This window comes from Melanotaenia boesemani, chromosome 18, assembly GCF_017639745.1.
Source record: "Melanotaenia boesemani isolate fMelBoe1 chromosome 18, fMelBoe1.pri, whole genome shotgun sequence".
Classification (NCBI taxonomy): domain Eukaryota; kingdom Metazoa; phylum Chordata; class Actinopteri; order Atheriniformes; family Melanotaeniidae; genus Melanotaenia; species Melanotaenia boesemani.
In genome coordinates this window covers 5,187,658-5,202,842 of record NC_055699.1, presented here as the reverse complement: position 1 = coordinate 5,202,842, position 15,185 = coordinate 5,187,658, and the positions used below count along the sequence as shown (strand labels likewise).

The following is a 15,185-nucleotide window of genomic DNA, read 5'->3' as shown; positions in this document are numbered from 1 at the left end:
CATTGCACAGAGTCTTCAAAACTACAGGACGATGCTGGTTGTGGCTGCATATTTTCTTTAGACTTGTCCTCAACTGTTCCTCTTAGCTCCTTTATTTATTTATTTATTTATTATTATTATTATTTTTATTATTATTTAAGGTTTTTTCTTAAAACAGAGAAAATTAACAAGTAATTGATTGACAAAATGGGGTGGGGTCATTCTGTCTTTACCATATCTTCATTTGACCATAGAGCTATATCTATTCAAAAAATGGTTCATATTGCAATCCTGTGATATCAACCCTCCTGTATAATCCAGAAACTCTCTCTCTCTCTCTCTCTCTCTCTCTCTCTCTCTCTCTCTCTATATATATATATATATATATATATATATATATATATATATAGATATATATGTATATACATATATGTGTGTGTGTGTGTATTTTTTAAGATATATAGCTATTAATCTTTTAATTTCTTTCCCCCCTCGTTTTTTTTTATTATCATATTATCATGGCCTGCCTGCCATGATTTGTTGTCTTTTCATGGCCCCCTCCTACTTTGTGGGCATTAATTACAGTGACTTTTAGAGTTTCTGGTAGCCTCTTAGAAAAGCTAATGGCTGCTGATTGCTGGGAAGGGGTTGAAATTTGTATTCCCTGACCATCCCAAATGAAAAGTATAAGCAAGCTTTACTTCTGATAGATCAATAAAGGGACTTATACATTGGTAAATGTTATATGACAACACAAAGCTTACAGGGTTCCCAATCATTTGCATGGTGATCTATTCACTCTTTTCCATCCAATGTTTTCAACTCAAAATGAACACACTTATATAACTTAGAATATTGTGAAGAATGTCTCATATTTAAAGTAATTTATAAAACAGTTTATTTTCTACTCCCTTTGAAAAAGCTTAATTAAATGATAGTTGAAGGAAATAGTGTATTTTAAATAAGCACAACATGGTGGAAAATCACACTAGTCAAACTAATCACAAGCAGTTATTCAAAACAGTGTGCTTTATATTCTTCAACTAGCTTGAAATCTTTGATTATGAAGTTATGGAGAAACACTTGTGATTGGTCACATTTTAAACCAAGTTATATGTTTAATTAATCAAGATGTTAAATTCACTTACATGACTGCTCTTTTTATTCGGTTTCTTATCAAAAAATGACTGAATATACAGAGAATGCATGTTTTAAACCAGCTATAAAAGTACCAATAAAGTGAATAAAAACAGTCTTACATTTAGATCAGTGGCAGTCATCATGCAATATGTACCCTGCATTTAAAATTAATCTTCGTCTCCCCTCTGCTCTTTCACACATATTTTCATACTTCTGTTCTCTACAGTCTCCTCTTTTTTTATCTCTTCTTTCCTCTTCACTTCCTTTTGCTCTTCCTCCCTTCCATCTCTTCCAGAGTGTACACTTCCCTGCAGTGTTTCCACAGCTTGATTCCTCCAGGTGTCTGCACACAGCTGGGGGATGATAAAGAATTTCAGATCCCTCTCTTGTAAAATCCATCACACGTCTCCCTTGATGATTATCTGCACTCACACAGCTGAAAAACATGCAAACTGCTTGTTTTGGAGTGTCTTATACTGTGGCACCTCTGATAGAAAATAATCTGTAACCAGGATGGAACCAAGCGAATGAAGCAACTGATTATTTTTCTGTAAATGTGTAGCAAGAGCAGGAAGGACACAAGAGATTTACAAATAGAAAAAGATCAAGGTTGAGGCAAAGTTATACAGTAGGATTTTTTCCTTATTTTATAAATAAGTGTATTTATAGTCAATTGGTGAAGCGTGAAATGAGGAAACAAACAAGTTAAAAAAAGAAAACATAAAAAAAAAAATATTCTTTATTGCTCATGTTCACATATCAAATATATTAAATATTATTGTGATGTTTGCTTTGCTTTAGTGATGTATTGAAATGCTAAACCAGTGAACTTGCCTATGCTGCAGTAATTACACTTTATGGTATTTACCTTGCAGTCTGCACTTGAAGCTCTAACATATGCAGCAGCACCTCGTAATAAGCAGCTGCAGCAGCAATGGCTCCACTTGTGATCACAAAGAGGTGGGAAATACTTACAGTAGATGAAAAAGTTCACATGACAAACTGTAATTAAGGAGCCCAGATTATGCTTTTTTTGGTCATGGTGATGGTGGGGGGCAGGTCCTTTACCTTTAGTTTTAGATTATTTTTAAATTCTCTCCAAAGTCCATAATGGCCTTTGTACACCAAACACATTTTTTTCTTTCATTATTGTCACATGGTTCTTATCTGGATCAGTAAAAAGTAAATTTTTCTGTGTTTCTACCCCCTCAATAAAATGTTGTTTCTTTGTTTCAGCAATGTAATTAAAACCCGATGCATCAGATCATAAAAGTTGATCCTTTTTTAAGTATAGTTCCAAAATTGCAAGAAGGGTCAAACCAACAGTCCAACACTGTTCACTTGGAGACAATCAGAATAACTCCCTGCTCCTTGTGTCAACATTGACATTGTATTTGTTTTTCTTTTAATTGTAAAGAAATTAAAAATATCTTTGCAAAAACACCTGGCAAAGTGCTTAACTTAATTCCATGATCTGGTTGGAAAATGTCATGAAGAAACTGAAAAGTAGTGCTAGAAATCTGTGAGGACTTAAAGAAAAGACAACCACACTACTATGACAATGATGTGGGTCTGCATCACTGAAACCACAGCTGGTCAATAAACAGACTTATGAAAGAAATCTACTGAAAATTTGGTAAAAAAAATGAAGAAAATCTGCAAATTAACTGTTGGAACAGGAAAAAACTTTTTTTCTACAATCCAGACTGTCAAATCTTACAGGGTTTTTCATTATAATTTCCATATCTGTTGTGTTGGTTGAAGTAATTTGCTATAATCTCAACAATCAATCACTTCCTGAAAAAGCTAAAAATTTGTTGGTTTAAACTTATAAACAACTAACACATGTTGCCTTATTCTGTTTTCATTAAATTTGTTATTCTATTTGCGCTATTTTTGAAGGAACTGATTTTCAGTTCATTCAAAAAAAAAAAAAAAAAACTACTGATAGATGAAGAGTTTAAACAGGATGTGCTACCTGTAGCCAGATTTATTTATCACAAAGCTAATTTGATTGCACAAAATCAATAGTGTGAACTGTGCATCTGCTGTGGGGACCACAGCAGAAAGCTCATCACACCTTATGCCACATTTTACTCCTCTGCAGGGAATTTTATTCAAATACTGAGAGGGCAAACAACGAGAGTAACACAGGCAGGGTGATGTAACAAGGCAGGGGGGCTGATTAGTGCTTCCTGCATAGGGATTCAATGCTGGGGCCTGAGGTCTCCTGCAGGTCAAGCCCAGTGAGTGAGGAAGAGCAGACTGGTTGCACAGCTGTGCTGTGAGGACTGCCAGTTCCAAACATAGCCAAGAGGCTGTTTGGAAATGGGGAGAGCGGATATCTGTTAGCAGTCTAGATGGTATACCCAAATTTTCTGTGCCTTGCAATGTGGATGTGCAAAAAAAGAGTAATTAGGTGAAGAGTTCTCGTAAATTTGTATGCACTGTCACATTAACACAACATGGGGCAGCAGTACGTAAATGTAGATTTTACTCTGACTTAATTGACCTTTTGTGGATTTTGGTTTTGTTAAGAGCAATGTACTGTAATATAAGTACAATACACATCGATTAGTCAATGTTCGTCATCACTGAGTAAGCGTCAGTGGTTTTTAGATTAAGTTAATCCATCACACTGTGTGTTGAGTTGATGCTGAAATTTCAACACGTTTTCAATCAAGTGCTCAGTGGCTGTTTCCAAAATGACAGCGAGAACAATTCACTGCCTGATTTCAGCATTGACAGGTCTGCCATGCGTCCTGCTCGGGACAGCTTGCTACTTCTGTTTACTGCTGTGTATTTCTCCCAATTCAAACATTACAAAACACAAAGTATTTTCTGTCTATGGTGATAAAAAAGTTACCAACAATGTACTTAGAAGACTAAACCTCTGACTAATAGTTTTAAACACAGCAAATGTCAGTTAAAATGTGTAAAATAAAAATTATTTTATCATAACGATTATACCTTGCATTTTTATTCTCATCAGGTGATTCAAACCTTCAGTGCAAAAGACCAGGATCTACCAAGTGCTGGACAGCAGTTCTCATTCAGAACATCAAAGGAAGATATAAAGAATAAAAATTTCACCATCCGAGACTTTGGAAGTAAGTATTTTTATATTCCTATAAAAAATAAAAAACAAATTATGCACTTTAATTCTCTATGATACTGATACCAGACTCAAAACATACACTTTTCAGATTATAATAAAAACTTGTAAGGAATTAAAAAAAATGATGCCACCAATCACCTTCTTCCTTAGAGGAAAAAAAATGATGATAACATTTTCTTTTTATTTATGTGACACCAAGACAATAAATACATATTTGTGAAAATGAAATTACATTCTTTGATTGAGATGAATAAATCAATATTTAAAAGTTCAACACATGTTTATTTTAATATTTCATCTAACCTTTACTTTACAAGGCAAAACATTAAGAACAGATTCTTATTCATAATGTTGGCCTGGCAATGCCAGAAAACACATGTGGAGCAGGGAAAGAAGAAGAAGAAGAAGAAAAAAAAGCCAAGCCATGCCTTGAGTGCCAACACTATAAAGGCCTCACACTGATGGAAAATATTAAAAAGAGATAGAAAAACAGTTATTTATACTTAGTTTATGCCAGGGTTACCATGGTTTCAGACTGTAAGCACAACAAGACCAGTTGGAGCCAACATACCAGCTGGGGCACAAAAGCAAGACAGGCTAAATATAGAGTATCAATGTGAGGGAGTAAAAGTGAACAAAAATCCTCTGACCTTTCCTGCTTCACTGAATGTGACACATATAGATGAAAAAATGAATGGTTACTAAGTGCTTATGTTCTACCACAGAAGGAAAGGATGTGCAATGTGCCCCTCTGATGGGATTTGCACAAGCTGGCTTAATAGATATCGCCAAGTTTCCAAGAATGCTGAATAGAACCAATGGAAGAGCTAGAGCTAATTTGGTGCAAAAAACTGTAGCTAGAGCAAATTCATTTCCAGTCAGATAAAACATAAAATGGAAGCGGTTTTACCACATGTGCCTTATAAGTGGCTTTACAGTTCCAGCAAGTTTATCTCCCAAAAATCTGCCTAGAGGACCAAAAAATGCATTTATGATGAAAGATATTCTATGAAAGCGGCACCTGTCTGTACTAAAAATAAGTTAAAAAACAGTCATATAATGGGGCCACATATGACACTTTCTAAGATGCACTCACTTGGCCCCTTTGAAGTCTAACCAGGAAGACGTGCAGTGAAAAGTGGAACATGGCAGGATGAGGCCAGAGAAACGAATGCATTCGCCATCCTTTGACAAGCCCAGGTCCGAACCTCTGATCCACTTTTACCTTTTGGACACACTGTCTTGCAGCTTCCTGACTGCCAGTAGCCTTGGAAACGCAATCTCTAGATACAGAGTGTGATCTGATAGGCAGGGACAGGAAATACAATCACCACAGGCAGTGCAGACAGGTTCAGCAAGAGTTGGGGAGGGAGAGCAAAAACAAAATCGTAGTTGTGCGCAACATGCAAGGTGTGTTAAAATGCCTGACCTCCTGTCAAGAAAAAGTGCTGGGCTTTGTCAGTGCAACAAACTTGGCTTGACAGGGGTCAGACAGCATGGCTGTAGCAGACAGGAGCAGGCAAGTTCAACCTGACACATCCCCTCTCCCTTGTACATGTTGTCGCCCTCTATTCAACCTACGGTCCTTACACCCCAGGCTGTCTTCTCAAGTTGGTCCACTGCTGTATTTCTATTTTTTTCTGTCTGTTATCTGTCATAACTTATCTGCTATTCCTCTAAAGCAATGCATACTGCACAAAGAAATTACAAAATAACAGATCCCAACAGATTTCATAGTACAGGAGGAAAGAGAATGCTATGCACCATTTTGGGTGTGTTTAGCATTTGCAGCTTTTAAAGTTTGTGATGTAATATAGTGAGAACTTTGACAAGACAAGCCTTTGATATGTAGTTGTTTCTCATCTTATTCTAAGAGGCACATTTGGCAAGTATTTGATATCAAACACTAAGGTATCAGACATAAACAACAAAAATAAATCATCTCTCTCGTGAATGGACCCCAAGACTTGTGATGGAGCTCAAAGGATAGTCTGATTGATGTGAGGTTAAACTGGGGGGGAGTGTTTTCTTTTACTTTGTCAGAAGACTTTCTAACCTGTAGAGATCAAGGAATAGGCAGCTGCTTCACTGCTTTAGGCTTTTCCCAACAAATTTTCAAGATTCTTTTGATCAAATTTTCACAGAATCAGAGGCTGTTTTGACAAATCCTTTATGCTTTCGATTGGTGATTGCCAAAAAAAACAAAAAAAACAAATCACTTCCTTTCTTTCAGATAACACAGCTGGGATTGTGACAAAGCGGAGCGGCTTTAGAAGGCGCTTACAGGAGATCTATTTCCTCCCTGTTGTGATCGACGACAATGGCTACCCGCCCAGGAGCAGCACAGGGACCCTGACCATCCGTGTATGTGGCTGCGAATCTGATGGCTCCCTGCTAACGTGCAGCGCAGAGGCCATCTTTCTTCCAGTGGGTCTTAGCACAGGGGCTCTGATTGCCATTCTTCTCTGTATTGTCATCTTATTAGGTGAGATCTATTGTCCTCTGGAATTAAAGCAATGTTTATTTTCCCTCAGTGTAATTGACAGCCACACATTTTGTCAGTTTGAAAGACTGTTTATGATAACAGTTAACATTTCCGACAATTACCTGTGACCAAGATTACCAAGATAAATCCTCTTCTTACCTGCATTTATACTCTTTAAATAGGAATAATAGGAAATATGTAAATTACTCATTTTAGATCAGAGGACTCATTACATGCTTATATCACTATAGTAAACATGAATCATTAGCAACATGACTTAGCTTAGCAAAACAGTCAGGGGCTAAATATAAATGCTTGTTTGGAACTGTCCAAAGGCAGGCAGATCATCTTTCAAGCATCACTAAAGGACACTGAAGAACAAAGGTTTCATTTGGTCAATTTTGCAAAGAGACAACACCTCACTGTTTTCTTAGTCTTTATGTGCTGGTCTGGTTCATGGCCACTGCTGCAGTGACATCCCAGAGTCTCCGCTGGTTGCTTTAGGTTTTGGACTTGAGACTTTAGGAGAGTGGTATTGATTATCTTGTCTAGCTCTTGTCAAAAAGAGAGGACTTGACATTTTACAAAATGTCAAACAACTGACATTTCTTTTCCACAACTATTCCTGCACTACTGGTGATTTCAGCTGCCTTTAAAAGTTCAAGAGAATTCTCTTTTTTCCTTCCAATGTGTGAGATATCTGTCTGTTGGTCAGCAAGAACACGAAAGCTACCGAACTGAATTCCAGCAAACCTGGCGGAGAGCCGGAGCAAACCTAATAGAGACTATAATCAATTTAGGTGGTAATCCAGATCATTTTCTTTAAAACTGCAAAACAGGGAATTGGCTACAGTGCAGGGCATGCTCTTTTAGTGCCCTTCTATTTAAGTTAGAGATTTTCATTAAACGAGTTTCCTGTGAAGGGTTCTCTCTTAGAGATAGGGTGAGAAGCTCGGTCATCTGGGAGCAGCTCAGAGTAAAGCCACTGCTCCTCCGCATCAAGAGGAGCCAGATGAGGTGGCTCGGGCATCTGGTTAGCATGCATCCTGGACACCTCCCTGATGGGGTGCTTCGGGCATGTCCAACTGGGAGGAGGGAAGACCCAGGACACACTGGAGGAACTATGTCTCTCGGCTAGCCTGGGAATGCCTCAGGATCCCCCCGGATGAGCTGAATAAAGTGACCGGGAAGTCTGGGCTTCCCTGCTTAGGCAACTGCCAAAGCGACCCGACCCTTGATAAGCAGAGGAGAATGAATGGATTTTCATCATTTCAGTGATAGCTCTAAAACTTTTCTACATGCTCTGTGGCTTGTGCCTGTGTAAATCCATCCAGGTTATGTTAATCTTGAATGTTTCGAGGGCACTCTTTTTTTTTTTTTTTTTTTGCTTTTTTAAAGGAAAAAAACAAGAACTAAGAAAAACCCTCATTTTTCAGCACTTGTCTGGTTTGTGATGCCAAGACTTCAGAGCTGTTGTTAGACACCAAATTCAGCACTTAAATATGCAGATAAACGTCTCTGCTTGCACACTTGCTTAGAATGCAGTTTTCCCATTTTTGACCAACAGAGATGACCATCAGCATTGTGCTGGCATCTCTCCAAAAGTGTCTTTGATTATAGAGCCCATATGATTTGCTCATTCATGTTTCGAAGGTAGGGCCATTTAGCTCTATAACCTTAATCCAATCTTGCTGCCCCATGGCCGCTTCTCAAGCTTCAGCTTTTATGTTTCCCACAAGGTCAGTGTTGTAAAACTCCCCCTCAGTTCACTGCTATTTATTTCCAAACTCATTTGCATAGTTAGGAGGATGTAAATGTTGGTTTATGGCATAATTTTTTGAATTATGAATGTGGAATAGATGGTAGTTAAAGAAGTCAAGGGAAGCTATGACCTTCAAATTTAAATTAATTTACTTTCTTCTATTTCTAATTAACGGTCCAACAAAGAATCCACAGTTAAATTTCAGTAATATCTCGTAATTAATCCTCATTCATCACTCTCATGAAATCATTCATGTGAAATATCTCCCTGAATCTCTGTGTTTTACATATTATCAGACATAAAAGCACAGTGTGGATTGTTGTGGCGTGTTAAAGTTTTCTTTTGCACTGCCATTCTCTTCAAACTGACATGGACTGGGAGCACCTTGTGACAATCAGCTAGTGTGCCCCTCTTTAATACTATGCTGCTGAAATCTACTAAAGTTCCACTAGGGGGAGCTGGCATTCTACAAAAACTGTGCTAAAACTATCAGTGAAATAAAGCAGAGAGGAAGTTACATAAACAGAGGTTGAAAGAAAGATACCCATTCAGGCCTTTTTTTTTTCTTTTCATTGTATTTATTGAAGTCTTTCATTTCACTGACTGCTTTCAGAGTTATTCTGGCCATTGCTCCTCCTCTGAGGTGAGGCTGTAGATCACAAACCTAGAGGACAAACACATATTTTACTGCATTATTCAGTGAATAGACAAAGAAAGGGACACAGGGGGAGATAGACACAAAAAGACAGATTGCACTGACGAGAAGAAGGGAGAGCGTAAAATTTACTGCAACACTATGTGCTGAAAACATCATAGCACTAGCTTACCACAGTACCTAAAATATGGAAAACCCCAAGTTAGCAATACAATAATACCTCCAGTATTTTCAAATATTAACTGAAGTCAGTGCACTAACCAAAGCAATACAGGATTTAGAAAATGGCTAGACATGGAGACGATATTTAATATGGTTGAAACTTTTTAAATCTAGGTTGCAAATGACTCTTTCAACCCTCTGTTAAATGGAATTTTAAAACAAGTGCTAACTGTGTAATAGAAATAATGAACACTGTAACATATGACCTAAATGTCTGAACTGGATTTATAGTCATTTACAGTCATGCGATCTGCTCTGTGAGGCTCTACTTAGGCACAGTGTGGCTTTGAGTTAATTGCAAATGTCAGCATGTGGACATGCTCTGTGGTAGAATCCAATTTTCATCATCTCTGAGATGTGTGTTAGCATGCTTTAATGTGATAATTTGCTAATAAACTCTGGTTTAATTTGTATAGTTTCACTGGTGCTTTGTCCTGGGCAGATTAAAAAGATGAAACTTTGACAAATCTAAGTGGTGAAGAAGAGTCAGGGAGAATCCATTTTAGGATTATCTGTCTGAGGACATTCATCTAATAGCTGGTGAAATACAGTATTTGAGAGAAGCTGTTTTTTTTTCCTGCTCTAGTGTTGTGAAGAGAATTGCACATCCATTGCGGGAATGCACACAGCTGAACGCTCATAAACTCCATGTGTCCATGTTTCTCTCCTGAAACAACACACATGCTGACAGGAGTGCTTTCTGGATGGACGGGGGTGTGTCTGTCTGCTGTGAGTGAAAGAAGCTAAACTACGAAGAAAATCACATATAGACAGCTTAAAACTGCTGTGACAATTTGTATTTGACATTCGCGATATGGTTATTTTATATTCCACATAGAACAACTCGGGATACATCAAAAGTATATTTGATGTATCACCCACCTCTAGTTGTTTGTATTTGTGTTAGACCTGCGATGGATTGACGACCCTTCCAGGGTGTGTTTTGCCTCTTGCACAGTGGTGACCCTGAATGAAATTAAACAAGTACAGAAAATGAGTATATATTGTGACCACGTCACTGCAAATGCTGTAAAGTTTCTTAATTGATTTCCAACCCAAAGCACACATTGTTGGAAAAAAAAGCTGGAATCATGCACTTCATGACACTTCTATGTTGGTATTCTGTTTGAGGGCATGTAATGCTCTCAAGGTTTACAGCAAAACATTAGGCAATATCAACCCCTGAATACAGCTGTCATGTAAACCAACCTTTTAATGACACATATTACATTGTCACAAGTCAAAAACTCAATTTTATGCCTGCCGACCCTGCAAAAAGTTTCTAAACATCCCTACCTTGAAAGCAGCACTCTTTGTGTCAGTGGTGAACATGACAACAAGCCTTGCCTTCGCCTTAGCTGCGCTGCGAGTGTAGCCAAAACTGACATCTCAATATCTATTGTCTAGAGAACTTCAGCTAAACTCAAGCCCACTTTAATCTAAAGATCTTGGCATGTTTTTTAGGTATAAATCATCAAAAACCATTTAAAAACTGTCTCTTCTTTCACCAGAAGTGAAGCTCCAGGGCTCAGTCCAGTGGCTCTGTAATGGTCTAACATGAATTCCTTGATTTGTTTTCCCAGTTATCGTGGTGCTCTACGTGGGGTTGAGACGGCAAAAGAAAAAGGAAACACTCATGTCATCCAAAGAAGACATCCGAGATAATGTGATCCATTATGATGATGAAGGAGGAGGGGAAGAGGACACACATGCATTTGACATGGGGACCCTACGCAATCCCAAGGTTGTAAAGGAGAACCTGTTCCGCAGGGATGTCAAACCAGAGATGAAAAGAGGCCCTAGGCCGCCTTTCTCTCAGGACAGCGCAGACATCCGAGACTTCATCAACGAGCGTCTGAAAGAGCATGACGTGGACAACTCAGCTCCACCCTACGACTCCTTGGCTACATACGCTTACGAGGGTGATGGCTCTGTTGCTGAGTCTCTTAGCTCCATTGAATCCTTTGTAGTAGACCCTGAGGAGGACTTTGATTACCTCAGTGACTGGGGGCCTCGCTTTAAAACACTGGCAGGGATATTTGGGGAACAGCCAGAAACTCAGTTGGACTCAACAACCTCGGAGGACACACATTGATGTTATTCACGGACTAAACATGTGACATAGTTCTTTTTGGTGGCTTCACATTTTGTTTAATCACTATTTTCCTCCAGTGTTATCTGTTTTTTTTATTTTTCCAGCTCACTGTTTTTTTATTTTATGTGGTACTTTACCATGGTTAGTCCCAAAATTGTAAAAATAAATAAATGAATAAATTTAAAAAATGAGGGAACACATGGTAACATAATTAGATGAGCAGCCATTCAATTTTCTTTCAATTGAATGTTGTTTCTTGTCATACAACTTGTTTCCTCTTGGGAAATACGTATGGAAATGTTGACATTTCCTGGAACATTCTTTAAAGTGCCTCAATATAATTGTTCTTTCACTTGCTCTTTCTCGGCACATATCCAGTGTTGTTTTTTTTGGAACTCCAGAAGTTTAGCTGATTCAGTCAGTGTGCTGTACTGTGCTCTGACTGGCTGAGGCATCAAGGTTAAGTCAGCTCAGTGGGAATGGAGCGGCCCGAGTTTGGCCAAAGATGTTTTGAATGTTATTTATTGTTCTATTTATTTATTGACTGATTGAGCTTGATTGGATGTTTGTGTATTTATCTATTTATCTCTCAGTCATCAATCTGTATTTTTTATTTTTGGAGACACACAATGATTTTGTAATTAATAAAGGCCCACATGAAAATGTATGTTTCTGTTAGGTGGGTCCTGTGAATAGACTTGTACTAGAGTTGTAAAAATTAGGGCTAAATAATGCAGTTCAGTCATGTAATAAGCACTGTTTTCTTAAATAAACCACACTTGGACAGATGTTTTAGAAATATGTATTTATTACTTATCAAAGCTCATTAAAAAAAAGAGACCTGCTCTATTTAAGGTAAGATTGTGTGCAAGCATGGACTGTAGTGCTCAAGGGCTAGTGGGTTAAAAAAAAAAAGAAAAAAGAACATGACTTTCAGTCATGGATGTTTTTTTTTTTTTCCTTTTTTTCCTGTCTTAATTCTTTTTCTTTTCTCTTTTTAACTTTTTTTCCTTTGTTCTCTTAGAGCAGCTATACCCACATAACACAAAATCCTAACTGGGAGCAAATTATGCCAGCCATTTTTTTAATATATATTTTAAGAGAATTAAAACAATCCTTGGAGAAGAAATGTTTGCCACTCATTGATTTACTTTTAAGATAATACTTAACTCATCCCATAGACAGAAATTCAGATGTTACATCAGTGAATAGCAAATAGTACACAGAGTAAAAGGAGAAATAAAAAAAAAAAATACAAAACAAATATACAAGAAAATGCTATTAAAATTTACAGTAAAATAAAAAAATAATACAGTAATAGAATAGTATGAACAGTGGCCTATTCTTTAAAGTCAATAAAACATCAGAAATGGCAGGCATTTGGAAAACATTGCACCTGCATATAAGACTAACATAGTTATATGTAAAAGAATATTTTGCACTGGCTAACATAGTCAAACAACAGTACAATGAAGTAGTGTGTGTGGGCAGAAGCAAGTGTGTTCAATATGACTGACTGCTGTTGAACAGTCTAATGGTTGATGGAATGAAAGACTTTGTGAAGTGCTCCCTCTTGCACTTGATGGTGCAGCAGTCTGTTGCTGAAGGAGCCCATAGATCAGGGCTAATCACTTCGGTCATACGAGGGCTGCAGTCCAGGTTTTCAACATAATCCTGCTTCAACACACCTAAATCAAACCGCCTATCAAGTTCTACACAATAACTCATTGATCTGAGTCAGATGTGTTGGAGCAGGGATACGTGGAAAGCCTGCTGGATTGCAGCCCTCATATGACTGAATTAAATAGCCCTGCTAAAGATTCATATAGAGGGTGGGATTGACGTCAGCTTGGCCAACACCAACCTTTCTCTACAGAGTCCAGGAGGCTGTCCAGGACAGAAATGACCCTCCTGACCAGCTTGTTCACTCTGTTTCTCTCCCTTGCAGTGCTGAATAAAACACTGCAGAAGACACTACAGTGTTGTAGAAAGTCCTCAGCAGTGTCCTCTATAGGCCAGAGGACTTCAGTATCCTCTGGCTGAGGAGACAGAAGACACTGAGAAGATTTATTTGAGCCCTTTAGAGTTAAAGTAACAAGTTTAGATGCAGTTAAATGAAAAGTAAGGGAAATTAATCTTCCTTCCCAGATCACAACAAGCTAACAGAAAAACCTTCCTAAAAGAGGGGTTAACCATTAGCTTCACAGTTGATTGGTTCTCCTCCAACAAATGAACAAGTACATGCTTGTGAGAGTAAATATGTAGGTATTCCACTAAAAGCAATAAAGGAACAAGAATCACAATTCACACAGAGGTTTCAGTAAGGTACCAAATTGGACAATTTCTCCAGTCGCTGAATAGAGTGGCTGGAGCCTTTCTTGCTATGGTCTGGTGACGAGCTAATGGAAGGCCTGGGTGAAAGCCAAAGCAGTGACATACAATCCAAAGCTTTTACCAGAGGATTTGAAGTGATTCCTCTTTCTGTCTCTCTCTGTTGCTTCCAACAGGTATTCTCAGGCAGAGCTTCAGTAAATGTGTAGTGATGTGTTTAAATGAGCATAAAGTGGTCTATGATCCTTGTAGGCAGCAGGAATTGCAAGGGCAGTGATATGAGTTAACTCCTACACCTTCTCTGTCCTTCGGAGTGATGGTGGTGTGTAACCTAACATCAATAGTAATGACAATAATTGTATGTCATTGGACATTCAGTTATACCACCGTACTTCACACTTATCATCTTGCATCTGGTGTAGTGAGTTACGGCATATTAATAATCTCAAAATTGTCGGTCCAAGTGTGAGGACTGGAATTTTTTATCATTACCAGCAGAACTGCCCTAAGCTTGTGTCCCTTTATATAAAAAACAATTGGTCAAATTTTTTGCCTCTGTGAATAACAGCAATGTGGGTAAAAGATTCACAAATTTCTAATGGGTCCACCTCCAGTATGATGATGCTTTGTATTAAAGCAAAACTTTTGTCATCCCACATGGCTAGTGGTTATTAACACCTCCCAAGGCGAATATACACAGTTTGGGAGCCATTTTTGTGGTAAGGTAAAAGGGCTTTAACTTCTTGCTTGGGGGCTTTTTGGACATTTTTCTTGTAAAAGGATTTAAGTTTTATCCAATTCTTGGGTCATCTTGTATGCACTGCCCACTACAAAAGTCAATATACTGTGAAATTCTATATGGTTTTAGGATCTTTCCTCTCCTGCCAAAGCTAATTTTTCCATCTTCACCTTCAGCTTTTTTATCCTCTTTAGTTCTGTTTTTTCCAGGTGTGATGTTGACTTCCTGTATTTAACTTCTCCAGTTGTTATCCTCTGTGTCAATCAACCAACAAAAAATAAAGTTTGACCGACAGTGTCAGTCTGAAATATTTATAATATACATATTATTATATCAGTTGTTATATCCCTCATAATTATGTTTTTAGCTATTGAGTTGTCGGTACGTTATTAATTACATGCTGCAAAAACTGGCAAATCAGACACTAGAGTCATTGTTTCCTTCACAATAGAGAGTCAGTAAACACATTTCCTTTAGTCTGCTAACGTTTGTAAGACAAATGTAACACCCAGTTTAAGTAGTGAAACCTATATAAAAAGTGACGCTGGGCCAGATCAGGACTCATCTGCAGGAACAAAATGAATGACAAATGCCACAAACAGTGAATTTAGATAAATTCTGTATAAATACAGTTTGATTATACACATCCATAGAAGAAA

The 15,185-nt window shown here is 37.9% G+C and overlaps 1 protein-coding gene across 1 annotated transcript in view; it reads left to right on the top strand.

Annotated features, from left to right (window-relative positions):
* The window catches only part of LOC121629209 (cadherin-12-like), a 120,678-nt gene extending 108,434 nt beyond the window's left edge, over nt 1-12,244 (top strand). The window contains exons 10-12 of the mRNA XM_041968819.1: nt 4,112-4,229; nt 6,471-6,722; nt 10,945-12,244. Coding sequence (XP_041824753.1) covers nt 4,112-4,229; nt 6,471-6,722; nt 10,945-11,456 — 882 coding nt within the window. The 3' untranslated portion in view covers nt 11,457-12,244. The remainder of the gene's footprint in view (nt 1-4,111; nt 4,230-6,470; nt 6,723-10,944) is intronic.
* Nucleotides 12,245-15,185: the final 2,941 nt, after the last annotated feature.